Genomic DNA, 14,364 nt, shown 5'->3' with positions numbered 1-14,364 from the left:
ACGGTGTACCCGATCGGTTCATGTTGGGGAGAACATCAGGGATGTGGATCTCTCTAAGAACGTCAACCACACTGCGTGTCAGGGCCTCTTCGGCACCCTGGTTTAGGTGCACCACCTGGGGGGGTTCCGGGTTATACAGAGCCCCTACGGCATGACGCTGACTTAGGATGTTCCTTGCCAGCTCTCCAGAAATCAGACCCTGTTGCAGGGCCTCAGCTATGGGCAGGAGCTCTCCAGATTCAGGCCACAACAATCCCATGAAGGTCCAGAGGGCCTCAAGGACCAATATAGCCAAACGAGAGGGGAGAAGGTCCCTGCGGATGGCTTCTTCTACATTCAGACGGTCTCCATTGAAGGGGTCCAGTATGCCTCCACTTTGAAGCTGTCGTGCCAACATGGCACAAGCCAGATCCTGGTCCATAAGCCCGTGACGAACGGCTTCATGAATTGTTAGACGGTGGCCAGACCGCGGGTCCACAATACCGCCGGCAAACAGCTGAGCCTCAAGCAGTCGCACAGTGACTTGCCGATCGATCAAGCCTTCTTGGATAGCTCGGAAGATTCCAACTTTTCTTCCGGAACGCAGGCAGACGGTTCCTCCAGGTTGTTGTTTGACGGGGAGGAGACGGACACCAGAGTCGTCACTGAAGACACAGCGTTGCTGCAGTTCGGACAGGTTTAATTTCTCCGCTGTGTTCGGGTCAATGAGGTCTCTGCGTTGGAGTCGCGACCGGAGCTTGGCGAAGGTTCCGGGAGTCAAGAGGCCTGTCTCTCCTGCCGTTTCTAGACTCAGCCGCTCTCCTTTAGAACCCTTCAGGCCTCCCGTGTTCACCTGGAGCTCTAGAATACGGAGCCCGACCTCCTCTCCGATAAGCCCTTGCTCCATGGCCGCGGCCACCGGCAGGAGAAGCCGCTGCTGGCCTTCTACCGGCTTCGCCTGGCCAATCAGACGTAGGGCACTGTCTAACTCGGAGAGAGATTGGCTGACGTGGGAGTCAATCAGGCCGCGGGCCAACCCCTGCTCCGGGGATAGGCTGAGAGTAGAGTTAGGCTGAAGGAGGCCTCCCGTGACGAGCTGGGCTTCCAAAAGGACACGGCAAGTGTCTTGATCAACGAGGCCACGCTGGGCCGCTTGGAACACTGGGAAGGTCTCCACGGTACCCAGGTCAATCACTCCGGCAATGACTGCTCGGTTCTACAGAGAAAGAACAATAACAATGAATATGTGGAAGTAGAATGAGGATGATTTCTATCAATCTTAAATTAAACAGCCATAGATTGGTGAAAATGTTATGGGTTCATGTTTTTACATTTTACAATCATGTGAATTGTTGTGAAACGTAATGAAATAAAATACATTTAAAGGCATGAAATGAACTTGTATTTTATTTCTTCGGTTTAAACACCCAAAAGTCAGAACCGGAAAAGGGGGAAAACCAACACCAAAGAATGCCTTAACAAACATGGTTACAAAAATCATATTATATCAAATATATAATATAATATATATTATACTGGATACTAATATTGGTTGGCAATACATACTTACAATTTGCCTCGTCAAATATTTCTGTATATAGTATAACAGAAATACTTACCATTACTCTAGAAAAATATAAATAAAAAAGCACTAAGCATGCTGAAAAGCAAACAAACAAAAACAACAACAACAACAACAAAGAAAGCTCTGATAGAGAGAGGCAAAAGAAAACAGTGGAGAAAAAGATTAAGTCGGAAAAGAGAAGGTCTACTAGAGATAAGATAGGTAAGAGAAGATAGGCAAGAGAAGATAGTAAGCAACGGTAAGAGAAAAGGCGAGCACTACTTACCGTACGGGTACGTCCCGTGGCGCGCACGCACACACACACTAGCGGGGCCGGCCCAAGGGCTCGACGGAGCGAGGCGAAACAGGTGACAAGCTGTATGTTAGCGTTCTGCATGCCGCTCTTTCCTCTGACCACAGCAACTGCACTGAGCGGCCCCCAAATTCAAACTGACTGCGATTCATTTCACTCAGCTGACTCACTGTGACATTAGACAACAGGTTCCTAATAGGAGGGTGTGCCTTCTTCAGACAGGAAACTGAAATAAGTAAACTGATGTAGGTAGCTAACACGCTGATGTAGGTAGCTAACATGCTGATGTAGGTAGCTAACACGCTGATGTAGGTAGCTAACAAGTTGATGTAAGTAGCTAACATGCTGATGTAGGTAGCTAACAAGTTGATGTAGGTAGCTAACATGCTGATGTAGGTAGCTAACACGCTGATGTAGGTAGCTAACACGCGGATGTAGGTAGCTAACACACTGACTGTCCAAAAGCTGTCTTTGATGCTGGTCTCACAACTGGGTGTCCTTGATTCTCCTGTGGGCAGCTGTTAGTGATTTTGAAGCAAAATGCTAATTAAAAAGTTTCACACATTAATTATGCATTAGACAGCACACACAAAAAACACACTCTCTCTCTCTCAAACACACACTTGTGATCTGGACACATCATGCTCAAACGGTGAAGTGAGAGTTTGCATAGCTTGGCCTCTGGTGCACACAGACACACAGTACTTTAGTGGCATTTTAAAACCTTTAAACCCCCCTGGTAATGTCCCCTACGCTTACTGACAAAATGACAATAACAAAAAAAAATTATAACTAATATAATTAATAATAAACGACATTTCATTGAAGATCCACCTATGATGTGCTTTGAATTTGCTAACACATGGAATCACTAGTTTGTTTAGGAAATTCACACACAAACACACTCATTCGGTTCCTTTTTTTGAGTGATGTATTATATATGAGGGGAGGGGACTACGTTATGACATAGTGAGGTGATGGCCGTGAATGAGTGGACGTGGTCCACTGTCTAAATGTGTATTAAAATGTATAAATGGTGTACGTATGAACGACAAGTGAACGGCACTAAAACAGTCACACTACTGAAACGCCACACATGTCATGATTGAGAACGTTCTATGAGAGCTAGCGTGATGAAAGTTGAAATTGATGAATATTCTACAAAAGAAAAAACGATTGCGCGTCTAAGAAGGAAAGACTTACAGACGCAGAGTTTTAGCGCTTCAAGCTAACCGCTAGCATGACGTAAGCAGCTCTGTACTACTGCTTCAAGCTAACCGCTAGCATGACGTAGCAGCTCTGTACTACTGCTTCAAGCTAACCGCTAGCATGACGTAGCAGCTCTGTACTACTGCTTCAAGCTAACCGCTAGCATGACGTAAGCAGCTCTGTACTACTGCTTCAAGCTAACCGCTAGCATGATGTAAGCAGCTCTGTACTACTGCTTCAAGCTAACCGCTAGCCGCTAGCATGACGTAAGCGGCTCTGTGCTACTGCTACAAGCTAACCGCTAGCATGACGTAAGCAGCTCTGTACTACTGCTTCAAGCTAACCGCTAGCATGATGTAAGCAGCTCTGTACTACTGCTTCAAGCTAACCACTAGCATGACGTAAGCGGCTCTGTGCTACTGCTACAAGCTAACCGCTAGCATGACATAAGCAGCTCTGTACTACTGCTGCACCACTAAGGCCATGTTAATAGCCATGTTAGCAGTTAAGCAGATGTGTTTCATGATGGCGGCGGCGACGATGAGGTGATAAAGATAACAGTGATGATGAGGGTGGTGATGGTTGGTGACATGAGTGCAGGCATGTTTGGTGATGCACGCTGTGAGGGAAGAAGACAATCCATGCTAAGGCCCATTTCAGACAGCGCCATTACATTAGTCCCATTAGGTTCAATGCCCATTTTCAGACTAAAGTAGGACTTCATTTGTCTAATAGTCTTCCTCTCCTTGTGACTTTTCCTCGACTTTGCTGCAAAGCCTATGAAGGAGGTCAATGGAAATTGAGCTGTTAACAGGGCAAGCTGTTATTCTTAAGGTGCTCCCATAGTCGAGCAGACTGTACACAGAGCAGACTCCGCGGAGGTCCGCGCGGCTCTTTGAGCTTTGATCTCAGCGGACAGCAGACCCACAGGTGCGAAGCTACTATTTTCTGACGCGCGGACATCCGCGCCGCTAACTTGGTGTCACACAAAACGCTGCTCGGCGTTTTGGTTGACATCGAACTGCATTTAATGTGACGCCGATCTGCATTTTACTCTGACCACTCGCTCTGTGCCAAGAGAGATGTTTGAATGGCTTTTCTAAATGAAGTGTGTAAAATTGCCAGTTTTATTTCGAAATATTGGAAACGGAGATAGAATGTTATCTCCGTTTCCAATATTTTTAAATAAAACTGGTGCTTTTATTTCATGCAATGCGTGTTTCATTTCAGCACCACGCGCTGTCCACCTCAAGCCTATACGGTACATTGCATCTCGCTGCCTATATACCTGTTATTCAAGTGCGTAAAACCTTTTTTGTGGGAAATGTAGTAAAACTGGTCCGAGAAATGTAGGAAATAGACCGCGGACGTCCGCTGAGATCTGCTCGACTATGAAAGCTCAAAGAGCCGCGCGGACCTCCGCGGAGTCTGCTCTGTGTACAGTCTGCTCGACTATGGGAGCACCTTCAGGTAACGCAGTCTGTGTCTGAATAGGGTCTGAGTATTGTCTGTTAAATCCTGAGTCATAATGGTGATGGTTTATTTTTTTTAAGTGAAAATGCACACGTGGTGAACGGGCAACACACAACATGCTGTAGTTTATACACACAATACACTCTCGCCAACAACACGCACACACACACACAGCTAGCGAGCGTATTCCGGAGTCAAAGCAATATCTAAAAATGAGTTAACCTCCATTTTGCAGATGGCAGACAAACAATTGCGCTTCTCATCTAAATGGCATTTTGTGAAGCTTGCGTGAGCACAACGAGACTCCGTCACGACCTTTCAGAGTTCTCCCGTCTGTATCCTCCATCATCCCTCCATCCCTCCCTCCATCACTGCATCTCACTCTCCATTCCTTTCTCCCCACACACAAACTCCCTCTCTCCCCTCCTCCTCCTCCTCCTCCTCTTCATCGTCCGCTCTACCTTTCTCTCCTCCTCCTGGGCCAGTTGTCTCTCTAGCTGCTGCAGCTGCAGGGTGGAGCTGTCGCACAGCTGCCTGTAGGTGGCCGTCAGCTCCTCCAGCTGGGAGGACACCTGGGCTCGCTCCTCCGGGGACAGCCTGCAAGGGATACATTTATTTGTATTTGTCACATATAATAAGGTACATGTACATTACAGTGAAACGCTTGGTTCTGTATGAGCCCCCTGAGAATGTGCTTCATACAGTAAAAAAATTGTTAAAAGAACAAAGTCCAAACACTCTACAAAATATACAATACACAAACTAAAGTGCAACCTAAAGTACACAATTAAGTACAAAATGCAAACTTAAAAAAAAAAAAATGCAAAGATGAGGTATGAATGTAGTGCAAATCTTTTTGTAATAAATAGATCAAATATGGTGTAGTATTAAAAGTGTTTAAAGTGTCTAAAGTGAACGTTAACACATATAGTATACTCGTTATTGCCCGCCATGCGTTGTGCGCCAGAAACGAGTTACTGTAACACGTTTTTGGGATCAATATTTAATTTTTTCGCCATGGGATTCATAATTCATCCAGCCTCCCTCCGCTGCTGCAGCTGGACCCTGTTCTGATATTGCAACGCCTCAATACCGCCGCCTGGTGGATGTCGGGCAAGTTACACTCCAAACCAAACCGGAAGTGGCGCTCGGTGCATCGGGGAGAATCCTCCGGCAGTAATATCTTGTAGCGTGGATCTAGATACACACTTGAGTGCATTGGGATTGCTTTCGAAACGCAAATGGATCTAGCAGATCGACGTCAAATAATTGGAATATTTTTCCTCCAGTCTCATCGGCGAGAGCAACGGTAAGAGCAATCTAATGTTATTTTCAGCCCGATTGTTTATTCATTTCACGGCAATCCATCTGATCAACGTATCAAGTCAACCCATAGTAAAAAAAGACGCTACTGACGATCAAGGAATTATAAACGACCCCCCCCCCCTTTCCTTCACGCATGATGAAGCATAATGTATACCGATCATATACATTTTAAATTTTTTATATAGCGTGTATAGGAAAGAAACGCCAATCAATAATCTATCATATGCGTCAGGGCCTATAACTCGCATTTTAGGAATTACTGCAGTGTAGTCAAGTTAGACCGCGCTCACAAGTTCTCACACTGGGTGCTGTAATCCCATAAAGTTCAGTATATCAAAGCAGGGTAGCCGGACCAGCACTCACAGGTTCAGCTCTGGCTGCAATTGTAGCTTACCACCACCGGTATGACTGTGTATGAACGAATAATGGACTCTGTGAAGCGCTCTGAGTCAGAGAAGAGCGCTATATAAATCCAATCCATCATTATTATTATTATTATAAGGTTTTTTATTGGCAGCCTGAATCAAAAGCAGACATGTTTCGGACAATGTCCTTCATCAGTGCTAGCTTGTTGTGCTTGGCTAGCCATACCACTGATGAAGGACATTGTCCGAAACATGTCTGCTTTTGATTCAGGCTGCCAATAAAAAACATTATAATAATAATAATAATAATAATAATGATGGATTGGATTTATATAGCGCTCTTCTCTGACTCAGAGCGCTTCACAGAGTCCATTATTCGTTCATACACAGTCATACCGGTGGTGGTAAGCTACAATTGCAGCCAGAGCTGCCCTGAGGCAGACTCCCGGAAGCGTGGCGAATAATCATCGCCTACGGCCCCTCCGACCACCACCAACATTCATTCACATGCATACGCATTCATACGAGGCAAGTAGGTTAAGTGTCTTGCCCAAGGACACAACGGCAGTGGGATGGACATGGGCTTGAGCGGGATTCGAACCACCAACCCTTCGATCATTGGGCGACCCGCTCTACCCCTGAGCCACGCCGCCCCACAACCTTGAACCTGTGAGTGCTGGTCCGGCTACCCTGCTTTGATATACAGGAATTACTGCAGAAAACCTTAAAAACATACTTATATTCACGACGGTATTAACACGACAATGTATGAATGAAAAAATATAACGTTCCCACATCCGGAACGATAGATACCCGATGTTGAATGGGCCATAGTAATGTCGATATAGCTATAATATTTAAAAAGTTATAGCCCTGCAAAGAAGGTAAACATCTCCATAGGGTTACAGCACTGGCAGACTGGGCCCAAGGATGGGTACAATGCATGGCGGACAATGTGTTAAAGGTGAGTGTGTGCATGTGGATGTGTGTGCAATGAATGTAGATGGATGGGTTAGTGTTGCATGAGCATCCTGATGGCCTGGGGATAGAAGCTCCTTCCGAGTCTCTCTGTACTGGCCATGAGACTCCGGTAGCGCTTGCTTGACCACAGTAGTGCAAAGAGGCAGTTGTTTGGGTGGCTAGAGTCTTTAACTATTCTCTTAGCCCTTGGCCCTGCTGTTTCTGTTGCCATGAGTGAGCAATATGGCTATCTTTGAATGTACATTTGTTGATGGTAAGAGTGTGTGTATCATGTGAACTTACATGCTAGCCTGTTTGGATGAAAGGAAGACCTTTGTGCTCCTGATGGCTTCAGCCACCTCGTCCTTCTTGGCTGCTAACTGTTCACTGATGGCCTTTCGAACAAACACAAACACATGCTTAGAACAAATACACTACTACTAATACTTTTTTTTTTTTTTTTTATTATTATTTTATTTGTATATAAATGCAAATTCTTCTTAAAACTCAGTACATGGAATGTGTCCTTTAAATAAAAGTTAGATGTGGGACATTGAAGACGAAAAAGTTAGATGTGGGACATGGGCTTGTCACCTGTTGAGCGGCCAGTGAGGACTCAGAGTTGGGTCCGCCTCCTCGGCCCTGGAGGCCCCTGACCCAGCCCAGCAGCTCAGACACCTGGCCCACCCTCGCCTGCTTCTCCTCCTCCACCTCTTTCTGCACGGGGGAAGCATGGTGGAAAAGTCAGCAGTCTTCCCCATGACTGTGTAGCTCTCTGAACCAGACAGACAGTTTAAAGGCTCAGGAAACCTCTGCAGGTGTTTTCAGTTATTGATCTTATTAGCGTGTGACACTGTGAGTCTACATTATTGAAATAGTTCACAATATAAACATTTTCTGATATATAGAATTTGGGGTTTTCATTAGCTGTAAGCAATAATTATCAAAATTGTAACAAATAAAGGCTTGATATATTTCACTTTGTGTGTAATGATGAATACATAATATATGTGTGTTTAACTTTTTTAATTCAATTACTGAAATAAATAGACTTTTCCACGATATTCTAATTTATTGAGCTGCACCTGTATATAGTGTTATCTTCCACACCGTTATCTGGCCAGCACTTTACCATTAGATCTCGACTGTCTCAACTCAGACAGAGAAAAAGACAATAAACGGTATCTGTTGGCATTGTGCAAGTGTTGCAATTGACCGGTCTCAAACCCGCCCTCTTTTCTTGATCCTCCAATCACAACCGTTGCTTTCCTCAGACAAAGGTTTCTAGGGGAAGCAACCGTTGTGATTGGAGGATCACGAAAACGGGGCAAGGTTTTGAGATAGGTCAATTACCTAAACTGACTACTAAAGTGTCTAACAATAATAAATGAATAAATAATAAAAAAAAAAAATAGGACAATATTATGAAATAAAAAACCCACCTCTTCCTCTTCTAGTCTCCTGAGAGCGTCGCTGATGTACTTGACATGTTGCGTTGTCAAGGTGACCAGCGCTGTGTAGCGAGTGCGCAGGTCCATGAACTACAGGGTTGACGACAAAGGCAAATTAATATGAATGTTGTGCAAATATTTACCACGCAGTCGGCGAGCGATGTGTGGGTGTGGGAGATTAAGGTGCACGATAGTCATTAGATAAACATGATAATGCAGCGTGGAAACCGAATCACAATAATAACACATCCGTCTCCTACCTCCTGAGTGATGGCGTCGGACGAAGAGTGCATCCTCCTCCTCTTCACGGGGGACTTCTGGGTGGACTCTACGAAGGCTCTGTAGGTCATCAGCTGCAGCTCGTAGTCCTGCAGGACACAGGAGACGGTAGTGTCAGGTTCGGCGCATTGATTAAACTACATGATGCTTCAGCATCCACATCATCTCAGTTGTGTTGTAGTTTGTAACCCACTTCTTAGACAAGTGTTAATTTATACAGGACACAGTAACACAGTGTAGTAGTAGGCAGAACATTATGTACAGGTCATCAAAGTAGAACTGTACCTTGACAGCGGTGCTGTACTGCTTTGAATGCATTTGGCATTCGTCTAGTTTGGTCTGGTTCTGCTCGATCTCGGCTACCAATGCCTGGAGAAGGGGACACGGTCAAGCGATAACGGATGTCATTCATTGCGTAACGTGAAGTAGACGAGACGCACATTAGTCTTGCGCTGTCCCTAGTAACGGCCTCCTATTTTGCTAAACATCTTGTTCAATATACACATCTATCACACGTGTACCGATCACTCACCTTTCCCAAGCGTGTGTCTTTGTACCGGCGGCCTATGTCAGCAGACTAACCACTTGATGTGGTGTTTATTCAGACAGACTAACCACTTGATGTGGTGTTTATTCAGACAGACTAACCACTTGATGTGGTGTTTATTCAGACTGACTAACCACTTGATGTGGTGTTTATTCAGACAGACTAACCACTTGATGTGGTGTTTATTCAGACAGACTAACCACTTGATGTGGTGTTTATTCAGACAGACTAACCACTTGATGTGGTGTTTATTCAGACAGACTAACCACTTGATGTGGTGTTTATTCAGACAGACTAACCACTCATTTAGTTTCTGTTGTATTACTTCCTACCTCTCTGTTGTCTCTTCTATATAAAATATATATTATATCTACCGACTCATCCATCATTCATTTTACTTTCTCTACATATACCGTCTGTCTGTTCGTCTGTCTGTCTGAGTGTGTCTGTTCGTCTGTCTGTCTGAGTGTGTGTCTGTCTGTCTGTCTGTCTGTCTGTCTGTCTGTCTGAGTGTGTCTGTTCGTCTGTCTGTCTGAGTGTGTCTGTTCGTCTGTCTGTCTGAGTGTGTGTCTGTCTGTCTGTCTGTCTGTCTGTTCGTCTGTCTGTCTGAGTGTGTCTGTCTGTCTGTCTGTCTGTCTGTCTGTCTGTCTGTCTGTCTGTCTGTCCGTCTGTATGAGTCCGTCTGTATGAGTCCGTCTGTCTGTCTGTCTGTCTGTCTGTCTGTCTGTCTGTCTGTCTGTCTGTCTGTCTGTCTGTCTGTCTGTCTGTCTGTCTGTCTGTCTGTCTGTCTGTCTGTTTGTCAGGGCTGCATGATGTCTCTCTTTATAGCCTCTACTGTCCCTAATACATCTCCAGATCCCTTGCTTGAATGAACCACTTGTTTCTCACCATCTACTGAGCTCAGCGCAGTGTAACGCCGTCTCTCGTCCCAATCAAACCTACCAACTCCTTCTTTCACTTCACATAATAAGTGTCTCTCTCACCGTCTGCTGGGCCAGCTGTTCGGACAGCGCCCTGCTGTCCGTCTGTCCGGGCTGGGCGTTCTCCTGTCTCTCGGTGGTCTCCTCGATCCAGGCGATCAGGGCCGAGTGGCCGTCCCTGTAGTCCAGCAGCACCGAGCCCAGCGCCTCCAGGTCCCCGTGTCTGGGAGCGCAGGGAGAAGACGGTCAGCGCGTCGCAACCGTATCCCCTTCCTGTTCGTCTATTTCCAAATCTCCGTTTGCATTTTCTACATTTCTACTAGGGATGTCCGATATTATTGGCCGATATTGGCATTAAAATGTAATATCGGAAATTATCGGTATTGGTTTAAAAAAAATATATATATTTGTTTACATTTATTTACCCTTTATTTACCCAGGCAAGCAAGTAAGAACAAATTCTTATTTTATTTATTGTCAAAAGTATGCATAATGTTGTGTTAATTCCACAACAAGAGATATGTAATGTTAATTACCTGAAATTATTCCGTTTTGGGGGGGGGGGGGGCCTGCATATATCGGTATCGGTTGATATCAGTATTCGGAAATTAAGAGTTGGACAATATCGGTATATCGGATATCGGTAAAAAAGCCAATATCGAACATCCCTAATTTCTACATTTCATTTCTGATCTAGGTGATATTATTATCAACATTCCTTCTGAGTCAGTGAACACTGCGCTCGGGTTGTGTTAACACTGGTACTGGCAAACTAGAGTTTAATCTGCTTATTTCTTTTTAGATCCGAATCATCCTGATTGTCCCTTTAGTACAGTAACCAATCAGACCTCTTATCTTCTTCCAACTCATTCCTTTACTTTGTTCTGTCCCCCTGAGCTCGTCATGTCTCCATCTGTCCATTTCTACGGCTCCGATTGGCTCTCACCCAAAAGCCCTCATCATGCTCCAATTACCCCCTGCCCCCCCTCCCTCCAATTCCTCTCCTATTGCCCATTTACGCCTCCTTCCTCCTCCGCTCCTCTGTCCCTCCTCACCGTGTCTCCATCTGTCTCTCGATGCCGCTCCACCTCTCTGCCATCTGATTGGCTCTCTCCTGGTAGCGCTCCAGCTCCGGGCTGCGGTCCAGGTGCAGCTTGCTGAGCTGAGAGCCCGCCTCCCTGGCGCGCGCCACCTCCGACTGCAGCGACTGGAACACGCCCTCCTGCTCCTCCAGCTCCACCTGCCACCTCTGAGGGGGGGGGGGGGGGGGAGAGAGAGAGAGAGAGAGAGAGAGAGAGAGAGAGAGAGAGAGAGAGAGAGAGAGAGAGAGAGAGAGAGAGAGGGGGAGAGAGGGGGGGTGATATATAAGTCGGGTCAAGGTTTATTTACAGATTTATATATTAACAAATACAACAGAGAGAAGAGAGGATAGGGGAGGAGAGGAGAGGAGAGCAGTGGAGAGGAGAGGAGAGCAGAGGAGAGGAGAGGAGAGGAGAGGAGAGGAGAGGAGAGGAGAGGAGGAGATCAGTGGAGAGGAGAGGAGGAGAGGAGAGGAGAGCAGTGGAGAGGAGAGGAGAGCAGAGGAGAGGAGAGCAGTGGAGAGGAGAGGAGAGGAGAGCAGAGCAGAGCAGAGCAGAGCAGAGCAGAGGAGAGGCGAGGCGAGGCGAGGCGAGGCGAGGCGAGGCGAGGCGAGGCGAGGAGAGGAGAGGAGAGGAGAGGAGAGGAGAGGAGAGGAGAGGAGAGGAGAGCAGAGGAGAGGAGAGGAGAGGAGGAGAGCAGTGGAGAGGAGAGGAGAGGAGGAGAGAAGGAGAGGAGAGGAGAGGAGAGGAGAGCAGTGGAGAGGAGAGGAGAGCAGAGGAGAGGAGAGGAGAGCAGTGGAGAGGAGAGGAGAGAGGCAGAGCAGAGGAGAGGAGAGGAGAGGAGAGGAGAGGAGAGGCGAGGCGAGGTGAGGCGAGGCGAGGAGAGGAGAGGAGAGGAGAGGAGAGGAGAGGAGAGCAGTGGAGAGGAGAGGAGGAGAGGAGAGGAGAGGAGAGGAGAGGAGAGGAGAGGAGAGGAGAGGAGAGCAGTGGAGAGGAGAGGAGAGGAGAGCAGAGGAGAGCAGTGGAGAGGAGAGCAGTGGAGAGGAGAGGAGAGGAGAGGAGAGGAGAGCAGGAGAGAGGAGAGGAGAGCAGAGCAGAGGAGAGGAGAGGAGAGCAGAGCAGAGAGGAGAGGAGAGGAGAGCAGTGGAGAGGAGAGCAGTGGAGAGGAGAGGAGAGGAGAGGAGAGCAGTGGAGAGAGGAGAGGAGAGCAGAGGAGAGCAGTGGAGAGGAGAGCAGTGGAGAGGAGAGGAGAGGAGAGGAGAGGAGAGCAGAGGAGAGGAGAGCAGAGCAGAGGAGAGCAGAGGAGAAGAGGAGAGGAGAGCAGTGGAGAGGAGAGAATGCATTCTGACAATTGACCAATTGACCTATCTCAAACCCTGCCCTCTTTTCTCGATCCTCCAATCGCACCGTTGCCTCCCCAAAGTTTGTCCGAGGGAAGCAACAGTTGCGATCGGAGGATCAAGAAAAGAGGGCAGGGTTTGAGGTAGCCACAACAATGCTATCTCAGCATATGCACGTGTCATACCTCCAGCTGGTCCCGGAGGTTCTGGATGGCCGCGGCGTCCGCGGGGACCATGTCCTCTTCGCTCAGTCTGCTCTCGTACTTCCTGACCTGGCTCTCCGCTGCCTCCAGGCTACGCATCAGGACATCCACCGTCTTCAACCTGGGAGAGGAGAGGGGCGAGGGGTCACAACTTGTGTGTGTGTGGGGGGGGGTCCTGGATACATCTCTGAGTTGCTTCTACAATATGAACCCTCTAGACCTCTTAGGTCATCAGGGACTGGTCTGCTAATTGTTCCTAGGACCAGAACAAAACATGGTGAAGCCACATTCTGCTACTGTGCCACACTACTGTATATTTGCCTATCTTGTATGTCACAAATGCAACAGTACTGTATATCTGTATGTCATAAATGTCATGATTAGATTAGATGAGTAGATTAGATTTTTATATCTGTATGACTGTATGTTGTGTATGTCATAAATGTCATTATGAATTGAAAATGGGGGACCCTGATGTAAACAAGACAAAAGTCTTTCTCTGGTCTGCGTCCCCTTAACAATTGTGTGTATTGAGCTGTACTGTATTGTACCCATTCTGCAATCTGTTAATTAAAGTTTTCAATCAATCAATCAATCAATCAATCATGGAATAAACTGCCAGAAGATCCTATATCTGCCCCAACTCTGCCTATTTTTAAGAATAGGCTAAAACCCTGGTTTGTTTCTGCTTTTAACTGCTGCTGCTAAACCACTGCACTCTTCTTTGCACTTTACTGCACTTTATTTTATTTTGTTTATTTTAATGCACTGAAAATCAATTTGTGACAATATACCGCTTTTATACTGTACCCTTTCTTTTCGTGTACAGCACTTTGGCTTGCCTCCGTGTATGAAATGTGCTTTATAAATCAATCTTGACTTGGCTTATGTTCTTTTCGGGAACGGTTTTATTTGATTGTTGATTTTTTTGTTTGTTTGTTTGTTTGTTTCATCTTACAAAATGTAACTTTTTTTGTTCTTTTCGGGATCGGTTTTTGTTTATTTTTGATTTATTTTTTGTTTGTTATATTTTGAAAACTTAAAACTTTTTTGAATTTGTTTTTGAATTAGGGGTAGGTTGCTCTATAAGCCTTTGTATAAGCCTATTTGTATTTGTAAACATTCGAAATAAAACAATTCATTCATTCATTCATTTCAACACATCTGTTTTAAAGAGTGTGGTATAATAAGCAAACGGCAGTGTAGGGTGCGAATGGGAACGCTCACTTTTGCAGGAAGACGGCGGAGAGGTTGTGCAGTTTGTCGATCTTCTCCACGGCCTGGTTGAGCTCCGACCGCAGGATGGGCACGCTGGAGGACGAGGGCTTCTCCTCGAAGAAGGTGACGCAGCGGCGG

The 14,364-nt window shown here is 46.3% G+C and overlaps 1 protein-coding gene across 1 annotated transcript in view; it reads right to left on the bottom strand.

Annotated features, from left to right (window-relative positions):
* The window catches only part of macf1a (microtubule actin crosslinking factor 1a), a gene marked incomplete at its 5' end in the record, with an annotated part of 316,154 nt that overhangs the window by 151,717 nt on the left and 150,073 nt on the right, over positions 1–14,364 (bottom strand). The window contains 11 exon segments of the mRNA XM_084311883.1: positions 10–1,195; positions 5,000–5,135; positions 7,493–7,584; positions 7,784–7,906; positions 8,632–8,730; positions 8,901–9,008; positions 9,205–9,288; positions 10,450–10,609; positions 11,442–11,635; positions 12,991–13,129; positions 14,236–14,339. Of these exon segments, the coding sequence (XP_084168009.1) occupies positions 10–1,195; positions 5,000–5,135; positions 7,493–7,584; positions 7,784–7,906; positions 8,632–8,730; positions 8,901–9,008; positions 9,205–9,288; positions 10,450–10,609; positions 11,442–11,635; positions 12,991–13,129; positions 14,236–14,339 (2,425 nt within the window).

The sequence above is a fragment of the Notolepis coatsorum genome, assembly GCF_963971535.1.
Source record: "Notolepis coatsorum genome assembly, chromosome: 4".
Classification (NCBI taxonomy): domain Eukaryota; kingdom Metazoa; phylum Chordata; class Actinopteri; order Aulopiformes; family Paralepididae; genus Notolepis; species Notolepis coatsorum.
The sequence above is the reverse complement of the archived record's forward strand: the minus strand, read 5'-3'. Positions and strand labels throughout refer to the sequence as shown.